We start from the raw sequence: 10,268 nt of genomic DNA, 5'->3' as shown, positions 1-10,268 counted from the left end.
AGATGGAGTGAATGGATATACCACAGTTTAATTACTAAGGATGGCAGATGGAGTGAATGGATATACCACAGTTGGTTTATCCATATTGTTGGTGGGTATTTCCAGTTTGGGGCTATTATAAATAAAGCTGTGAACAGTTAGGTACAGGTCGGTGTGTGGATTTATGCTTTCATTTTTTTTTTTGAATGAAAAATCGACAAGTGCAGTGGATCCATCATAGAGTAGTCACATGTTCCCCATCAGTCACTACTTAAGAAAATGCTCTACAGGCTTGCCTGATCTTATGGGAGCATTTTCTTAATTGAGGTTCCCACCTCTTAAATGACTCAAGCCTGTGCCACCTAAAACGAGCCACCACATCCCGTAAGTATATTCTGCATATTCTCACTGTAAATTTATTTTCGTTTTTATGACCAGGATACTGGATATGTTTTCATGGCTTACACCCTGGCAAGCTTGTATGTCTTCTTGGGTTTAATGTCTGTTCACATCTTTTGCCAATTATTTTCCTTTGATGAGTTGTTTGGTTTCCTAATATTAACTTTTAAGGATTCTTTAAGTAGCCCTTTGCCAGGTATGTAATCTGCAAATATCTTCTCCTGCTTGCAACTGTCTTTCATCTTCTAACAGCGCCTCTCAAAGAGCAGCTGGTCCTAAGTTGAGTTTCCCTGAACCTTTCGGTTTAACTCTGTCGGCAAGAGTGCTTAGGTGCAGTCCGTGAAACTAAGTGTTGGCTGCAAAAGGAAGTATTAATTAGTCTAGGAAATGCAATCAAGAGCTGTTAATGGATTGAATATGAAAGCACAGCTGTGTGAGGATTGGAGGCTATCTCTCCTGCAGGCCTAATTGTTAACTTTGTACAAAAAGGAAATTTCAAATTAGGCTGTCATTTTTCAACAATGGTTGAAATGGTGGATCTGGGCAGCGAGCATCCACAGCTACTAACGTCACAAAGAAAGGACAGCCAGAAATGGTTTGCTCCCGACAACTTGTTAAGTACCCTTGCCAGAGTCTGATGGCGCCCCTTGAACTAACTGCCAATTTTCAGGACTGTAGGAGGCAGAACATAGTAAATGACCCCAGGTATCCAATTAGCAAGATCTAGACAGTGGGACACTCTACAGGCCCAGCCACCTGGTGTTCAACTTGAAAGAGGGGGCTGGAGGGAAGGAGACAGGAAGAAGACCTGTAGATTCGAGAGTAACGAGAGACACACCAAATAATTAGTATATGAATTCTGTTTCAATCATGATTTAAAAAAATGAGATAGTTTAGGAAACTTTTACCTTAGCTCAATGTTTTCTTTCTTTTTTTTAAATATTTTATTTATTTATTTATTTATTATGTATACAATATTCTGTCTGTGTGTATGTCTGCATTTCAGAAGAGAGCACCAGACCTCATTGCAGATGGTTGTGAGCCACCATGTGGTTGCCGGGAATTGAACTCAGGACCTTTGGAAGAGCAGGCAATGCTCTTAACCACTGAGCCATCTCTCCAGCCCTCAATGTTTTCTTTTTAATTAAAATAACATTTAACAGTCTCTCTCTCTCTCTCTCTCTCTCTCTCTCTCTCTCTCTGTGCGTGCGTGCGTGCGTGTGTGCGTGCATGCGCATGTGTGCTCATGTGGTCAGAGGACAATGTTCAGGAGTCCGTTCTCAGGGATCAAACTCAGGTCACCAGGTTTAGTGGTACGTACCTTTTTAGCCATCTTTCTAGCCCCTCAATGTTTTGTGACAACCAGAAACTATTATTTTTATGTAGGGAACTGGGATTTTAGTTTTGCTTATAAAGAAAATGATTTTAGGGACATGCAATAAAACGTTGTGGACCATTTTAGAGAGTATCATGGATCTAATTCAAGTTACTCAGAGGGGCATAAGGAGTAGAGGCTTGGGTGAAACGAGATTGACCACTGTGGTAACCCTTGAGGCTGGGCAGTAGGCACTTGGTGATATCATTTATCATTCTCTGTAGCTTTCTGTTAGCTTGAAGCTGCTTATATTGAAATTGTAATGGAAGTCTTCCAAAGGAGACATGAATGTAGATACCCAAGTGTTTCAAACAGGTGTTGCGTCTAAGAAATCTAGAAGAAAAGGAAATGCTAGAAAATAGCTAGAAGAAATCGGTAAGCCTTTCAAGGACATTGTAGCCAGAGTGGCATAAAAGACACTTTCTTTGTGTAGGGTCTGGCTTTTTATCTCTACTTCCTGTCTTGGTGCTCAGGGCAAAAGATATCATGTTCTGTTTATCTTTACTCCCAAACATCTGGCTTAGCACCTACCTATCTTAATAATTCTTGCTGAAAAATGAATTAATGAATGAATGAGTGAAATCAAACAAGCAAAAAATTCTTTGAAACAATTTTTGTTTTTGTTTTTTATTTCCCTCAAAGAGAATCTGGTGGTTTTGTTTGTTTGCTTGAGACAGTCTCACTATGTAACCCTGACTGGCCTGAATTTTGCTTCAGAGACCAAACTGGCCTTGAACTTGAAGCTGTCCTTTTCCCTCCGCCTCTGGAGTGCTAGCCGTCTAGGCGTGCACCATTATACTTGGCTTGGAGAATCTGGGTTGCCAAGGGCTGATTGTATCTGTTTGAGTTCATGTGATCAATATCCCTGGCACAATTAAAAACAAGACAGAACAAAACACCCCAAAACTAATTTCTAATGAGAGAAATTCCAGTTGCTTATGGATTTTCTTTTCTTTTTTCTTCTTTTTTTTTTTAAATTACTAAACTGACACCCGAAGTTGACCTTTAGAAAGACTTTGGACATTCTTTGTGACGGTTTCCTTGGGAAATGAGCTCTGATTAGTTTATTAAGGTCTTGGTCATGTTTACTGAAAAGCTGATGGAGTCAGAATAAATGCCCCGGTGGTCCTTTCCATGGCCAGTACCTTCATTTGTTTTGCACTCTGTAGTGTGTAGCTGGTACAATACTGCCACCTATAGGATCGAGTATCAGACTTCAAATACCACATAAAGGCTGGTTTTTGTTTAAATGTTTTTTTTTTTTTGAGTTAGGTTTATTATCAGATTAAAAATGTCAACATTTGTAATCAATTCCAGTTTTCCACTTCAAGGTTGAATTTTGCTTGGCATTTTATAGGGGAAGAGCAAGAGAGAGGTAGGCAGTAGCAGCTTTGGAAATAGGGAACCTTATGCCACAGTGGAGTCTTTGCTTCCATAGGTCTTTACACAGGACCTGATCAGTCAGTGGGCTGAGTCTGAATTGCTTTTGTGTAAACAAGAGACTCTTACATTGTCTAAAATTAATGATAGAGCACAGAAGCGAGTCTCAAGGTGCGAGGAACCGTCGGGAACCACAGGAAGCAAAGCCAAAGTGTTGACATTTCAATAACTGGAGGATTGTACTGTGAACACATTAAAATCCCAGGTCAGCTATACAATGACATGCAGTGTCACCAGACAGAGATTAGGGAGAAATCAGTGCATTCATAGTCTCAACAGGAATATATGATTATGATTTTTAATTTTGCTTTACAGAGCTAGACATACCTATATTGAAATTAGATATGGTTAGATCGTAAGTCATTAAATAATGATTTTCATTTGTATTACATGATAAATTTACAACATGATGATTATTTATTTCAAAGGGCATATACTGGTTTTGAACCACCAAGACCAATATAGTGTAAAATAACAGATGCTTTAGTGTTAGGAGTGTCACATCAACACCAACAGCATAAAATGCGGTATTTTCAATTTTGAACTATAAGCAACTTCGAAGGAGGGTTATTAGGGTGTGGAAGGGAGGTAACTTTAAAAAATTCAAAGTATTTTTCTCAGGAATCTAGTAAAACAAATGATTTTCAGAGGTATTTTTGCTAGATAGTCTTTTTTTTTTCCATTTTAGATAATGTGTACAGACAAACTAAGCCTGTGTTTTGAAGTTTATCCAGGTGGACATAATCTGACCATAACTATTAAAGTTTCTCTTTGATAGTACTGTATCAGTCACAAAAGGCTTCTAGAATTTTTCTTCTCTTTTTAAATGGCAATAGGCAGATACTAATGATACTAATTAGTATTCCAGGATGACCTGCGAGCCCTTTGCTCACTGACTAGACCGCATAGCTGGATGCGTCTCAATGCTTTCTAACTTGAAATACAAGGGTTTGGTGTGATCAGAACTGTGTTAGCTCATGGTCTTAAGAGTTGTGTGTGCCTCTCAGTGATTAACTCCCAACTGCATGTAGATTTCCCATTTTCAGTTAGATATGTATTAATGATTACTCTCCATTTCATGGGGCTCTGATATGTCCCACATTTCAGAACATCCCATTTTCTACCCTTTCCCTCCACTGGAAGCTGGTACCATGCAGAGCTCAAACCCAAAGATATTTTCTTAAGAAATAAAAGACTGAGGAGAAAATTCCCCTGTGATTCATGGGTGACATGTCTGTTAATCATAGGAAGGGACTGTAATTATAAATAGATTATAAGTAGATTTTCCTATTAGATCATAAACTCTGAAGCTAACAGTCTATATGGCTCAGTGGTTAAAAGCACTGACCACCCTTCCAGAGGTCCTGAGTTTATCCCAGCAAACTGCATGGTGGCTCACAAAAACAAATGCTTAAAATGTGCCGTCCACTTAATGGTGACTCTTTTGTTAACCTAGTAACTGCCTCTCAAATTTAAATTCTATAGGTGTCTAAATTGTCTCTGCCTCCAGAAGACAAATGTGTGGAAAATGTGGATGAATGTTTTCACCAACCTCTTGGTTTTATAGAGCCGTGGGGACTTACAATGGAGATGAATAAAGTCTTTACAGTTTGAACTGGGAAGGTACCTGAAACACAAAACCACCGTCAAACCACGGTTTTAGGATCAGCTCAGTGCTGATTCCAGAAATAACCCTGCAGAAGACAGGATCATGAGCAGAATCAAATAAAGTTGTGATGTGGTAGGACAGAGGTTGGGGACTTCAGAGGATCCCTTCCAGTCCTGCCCATTATCTCACTCCAAGTTCAGCACCTTTTTCTTTTTGAAGTGCCGAGGACTGAGTCTCGGGTTTCATAAATCTACCACTGAGCTATGTCCTCAGTACTAAGCTTGAGTAAATTAACATCTTGACTCTGAGAGAGTGGCCTGAGACATTTTTGAAATCAAAATATTTGAGCATAGTATCTTTCTATGACTTTTACGATGGAAGGTAAACATGAATTGCTCTGTTATCATAGTGATTGGAGCCGGTCTATGACATTGCAGTGGTTCAGGAGCAGGCTGGGCTTCGTGGGGGCTTTAGGTCTCAGCTGACTGAGCTGTGTGTCCCTCTGTGTCTGCTTCCTCAGGAGGAAAAGAGAATAATCATCCAGAAGCACCCAACATGGGTTATGTGGTCACAGCTGCAACATAGGTCTGAAGATCCGCTCACTGTCTCTGCTGTAATCATTGATATTTCTGCATCTCCCAAGTCTGATGGTTCTCGACATTTCCTCAGCCTTGTGTCATTTTGTTCAGTGCACTCTGTGATGAGCAGGGGAAGGGAGAGTGATCCTGTGTGTGTCACTCTGTCCTTCAGTTCTGTCAAGCTGCACTTAGTCTCTACTGTCTTTGTAGGAACCCATTTAAGCCATTTAGTCAAAAAGTTAAACTGTAATAATCGTATAGTTCAGAAATCTGCTGCACCATATGCTTTGATACCTCCCTATCTTAAAGCCTAGCATAGTGACTCATGTCCATGGATGGAGTATTCCAGGCTTTGAAAAACTTTGGTAAGGCAACTTTCTTAAACGTCAGCACACTCTAGGAGTGGAGAGGGAAACCAGGAAGAAGTTAGCTCTTGCCAGGGACTACAGGAAGAGTGAGCTGCGTCTACTGGAAAGCTGCTGTCCACAGTGTCGCTGTTAGGTGTTAGTTCATGGAGGAGAGTGCGTATTGAACATGCATCTTTAAACTGACAAGGGCCAATGTATGTTCTTTTCTCTTTTTAAAAATATCAACTTTTGGCTGGGTGTGGTGGCATGTATCCTTAATCATTGCATATGGACAACAGAGGTAGACAAAGCTCTTGAGTTTGAGTCCAGCCTCGTCTGCATCTTGAGGTCTAGGACAGGCGGCCTACATGTTAAGTAAGACCCTGTTCCCAGCAACAGCAACTCTTTGGAAGCAAGCTTACACTTGCTCTGAATGAATTTCTTCTGTATCATACCATTCATTCTGTGCAGTGAAAACTAACAAATGTTTCTGATTAATGATCTCCATGTGTGCCTGTGTAAATTATATACTATATTTTTATATGAATACAGCTTTTGACAGATCTTTATTTTGAGACTTTTATTGGTTAGTTTATTTACTGTCAACTTCCACCTGGACAGAGGGAGAGTCTACTGAGGAACTGACTAACTCAGATTAGCCTGTGAGCCTGTCTGTGGGCATTGTCTTACTTGATGATTGATGGGGGAGTGCTTAGCCCACTGTGGGTGGTACTGTCCTTAGGCCAGTGGGTCTGTGCTCTATAAAGAAAAAAACCTAGCTGAGCATGAGCAAGGAAGCAAGCCAGTGAGCCATTTCTCCATGGGTTTTTGGTTCAGTTCCTGCCCAGATTTTCCCTCCATGACCCGGAAATATAAGCCGAATCAAACCCTCTCCTCCCCTAGTTACTTTTGATCAGAATGTTTTATCACAGAAATAGGAAGAATCTGGGGCCAAAGCAGTGTATGATTAAAAAGGCTTTGATAATCTCATTTTAGTACCTGGCTACTTCCATTAGTCTATCAGTTTTAATTGTTGAAAGCAAAAAATCCTAGCCATTGTTCTGTGAGTAGTTGGCAATTTGTATATTCTATAGAATACTATTTGTTATTTCCCCCTCTGGGCTGCTTTTTTTAAAAAAGCATAATGACTAAGAATGATAAAACACCAATATTATTGAACAGTTTTTGGCATTTCTTTTCAAGAGGGTTAGTGAGTTTTTACAGTTGGGGTGTTTCCAATTGTATGTTTACACATGATATGGACCATCTTAAACTCTGAAACATACATAGTCCTGTGACATTAAGTGCATTCACAGTTTGTGAAGCTGTCATCACCGTTCATATCCCTAACTCCATCCCACAAAACACTCTGTACCCATTAAACACTACCTCCCAATCACCCGTTCCTCCCAGCTCCTAGCAACTACCAGTCTTTCCATGTCGAGGACTCTGATAACTCTTGGTGCCTTGTGCAGATGAAGTCCAGTATTTGCTCTTTTGTGATTGCCTCATTTCTCTCAGTACAACGTCTTCGGGGTCCCTCTATGTCATCACATGTATTGAAGTCCTTCTTTTTAAAGACGAAATAATATTCTGGGCCTAAAGGAAAGCTTCACATGGATAGGGATCTAAAATATTAATATTGGTATGTTTCAGAAAGCAAAATGAGTGGGGGAAAAGGTGGGCTTGAATTTTGATATCATTGTAGATTGACTTAGTGTTGTAGAAGAACGACTTTGAAACATAAGCGAAGTATTGATAGACCACACCAAGTATCTGTTCACTCACTGATTGATAACTCAGTTGCTTCCCCCTTTTAGCTATTGCTAATAGTAAATAATGTTGCTATAATTGCATGCACATTATCAAAAATATTAGTTTTGATAGAACTTTGTAAAATACTTTTATTTCCTCTAGGTGGTTGGTTCTAGCTATTGCTATGGTACGCTTTTATATGGAAAAAGGAACACACAGAGGTTTATATAAAAGCATTCAGAAGACACTTAAATTTTTCCAAACGTTTGCTTTGCTCGAGGTAAGTTTTTCAATATGTTGTTTGTCTGCTATGGTGTTTATTCAGTTGAACAATGCAACTTCTAACTTGCTAATTACATAACACCTGTGGACTTGCCTACTCCCACTGCTGGCGGGTGTTTACTGTTTATATTATTGACTTGTGGTTTCTCAATTTCCCTACAGGTAGTCCACTGTCTGATTGGTGAGTTTTTATTTTAATTTTATACTATTGTGATAAGCTGCCTTTGAGGCAATCGTTAACTTGATTTTTCTTCTAGGAATCGTACCCACTTCTGTGCTTGTGACAGGGGTCCAAGTGAGTTCAAGAATCTTCATGGTATGGCTCGTTACTCACAGCGTAAAACCCGTAAGTGATGCAGAAATGCAGGGGAGCTTTTGGTTCTTAGAAACCTAAAGTATTGATACTGCCATGTTTTGGGGGGCAGAATGATTGGGCACAGAGGAGGTGGGCTTTAAATATCACTCTCCACTGACGTAGAACGAGCAGTTCTATCATCTTCTGTTCATAGCATCACTTCTTCCTGTGTTTTTGGATGTGAAGGTGAACACTCATTTCCATCCAACTGAATTATTTGCTTATCTATGACATTTCTTCTTAACCAAGTCATTATTATTTTTTATTTTTATTTTTGAAGTTGTCAGTATAAACGACTCATTTGTTTAGCACAAGGCATTATAGGAATAGGCAAAAGTAAGTGTGGGTCCTCACACCTGAACAAGCATAAAAGGCCTGAATTAAAGATGTAATTTTTAAATCCAAAGATACAAACTCTCAGACAGAAAGGCTAAATTTAAGGGAGCTGTTGTACATGGTGACTACAGATGCTGACAATGTCTACTTGGAAATTGTTGACAGGGGACTTTAGTGTTTACCCCAATAAAGAAGAGCTATGCCAAGATAAAGTGCAAGTGAATTAGCTTCATTTAGCCATTCTGAAATGCATACATATTTCAGAGCAGCGCATTATGTACCATAAATATGTTCAGTTTTAATTTGCCAATTAAAATAAAATTTGAAAGTTAAAAGTTGAGGATCTCAGAGAAAAAAAGACACATTATTTATGGAGGCATGACAGGAGACAGACCTAATTACTGAATCTAATTAGTGCTCTCAACCATGTAGACAAAACAAACACTGTGCAAGTCTCTCTGAGGATGTTGGGCCTTTTAAGCACATGTCAGAAACATTTCTCAGCTCAACCCTCCCGACCTTCTTGACAGCGTCCGTATCTCCTGTCCACTTGAGGACAGATCTCTGGCCCCCTTTCCATCCTGCAGATTCCTTTCTTGTCTCCTCTGTGCTTTGGGACTGACACCTAACCTTCTCCCCGTTTCCTCTGAGCCCCACTGGCCTCCTGTCTGGGTGGGGACAGATGGCTGACCTTGTGCCCTCTCGGTGCTCCGCACTTCAGCCCTCTTGACTGGGATCGTTCACTCAGCTGACTTGAGCCACCTGTCCCTAACCAGGACTGCAGTACACACAGACCAAGGTTTCACTAACATTGCTTACTAGTTTAAACACAGGGCTACCATGCTGACAGAACAGCAGAAAGATGATCCCAGTAAAGAAATGCATATAATAATTGAGCCAGAACTCCAGGGAATCTGAAGAAGGGAGAAGAAAGACAGAGTTGCGTAGGCAGCACTGCCTAGAGGGGCAAAGACAAGCTAGAAATGGGGAGCTCCTAAGGAGAAAAGGAACCTCCTGGTCCTCTCATTCCCCCCAGGGACTCTATGACTTGATTTTACTATTTGTTTTATCCAACGGTAGCTTCCAATTGACATTTATCAACAACTCTGTATCAACGACCAACATTTATTGAACGTATTCTGCACATCTGGAAGTGCTAATTCCTGGACTTCCAAAAATAAATAAGGCAACTACAGCTGTCACTGAGCTGGATGTTGGGACACAGTGGTCATGCAGGAGGTAGCAGCTGCGCAGCTACTCTGTGCTTGATACTGTGCTGAGGATGTGGCTGTCAGTGGTGCCAGCATGGGAGCCTGTGACAGAGATATAAACTAAATACAGTTATGCAAATGCTGACTTAATTGCATTTACATGTTTTGAGATAAGAGCACAGCATGCATTACATTATACACCTAAAGTTTAGTCTCTTCTAGGAAGTGACTGAAGGCTTCCATAGACAATTTATGTAAGTAAGCTGAGCACTGACTGGTGTGTAAGAGTTGGTTCAGACTGATGAGTGTTAAATCCCAAAAGTAACGGCAGAATGGGAAGGTGAACAAGGAGCTGAGCAGACACGAGACAGTGACTACATCACTGGGACATTATGCTTGAACTTCACAGCGAAGAGACATTTTTGCTCATGGTTTTAGAGGTTTCAGCATATATTCCTTGGCTCCATTGATTATGGGCCCTGAGGAGGGAGAGCCTCTTGGCAGCAGGAACATGGTACAAGTCACTCAGCTCATAGTAGACAGGAAGCAGAGAGAGTAAGGGGCCAGGAATCAAGTGTTTTATAGACGGAGAGTGCTCATTC

General features: G+C 40.4%; 1 protein-coding gene across 1 annotated transcript in view; it reads left to right on the top strand.

The window, feature by feature from the left end:
• Window positions 1–10,268, top strand: part of Hacd1 (3-hydroxyacyl-CoA dehydratase 1) — a 25,915-nt gene that overhangs the window by 3,920 nt on the left and 11,727 nt on the right. Inside the window, exons 2-4 of the mRNA XM_005354636.3 lie at window positions 7,645–7,762; window positions 7,927–7,945; window positions 8,022–8,110. Coding sequence (XP_005354693.2) covers window positions 7,645–7,762; window positions 7,927–7,945; window positions 8,022–8,110 — 226 coding nt within the window. The remainder of the gene's footprint in view (window positions 1–7,644; window positions 7,763–7,926; window positions 7,946–8,021; window positions 8,111–10,268) is intronic.

The sequence above is a fragment of the Microtus ochrogaster genome, chromosome 16 (genome assembly GCF_000317375.1).
Source record: "Microtus ochrogaster isolate Prairie Vole_2 chromosome 16, MicOch1.0, whole genome shotgun sequence".
Classification (NCBI taxonomy): Eukaryota; Metazoa; Chordata; class Mammalia; order Rodentia; family Cricetidae; genus Microtus; species Microtus ochrogaster.
Note: the sequence above shows the minus strand (reverse complement) of the source record. Positions and strands in the feature narration are given on the sequence as shown.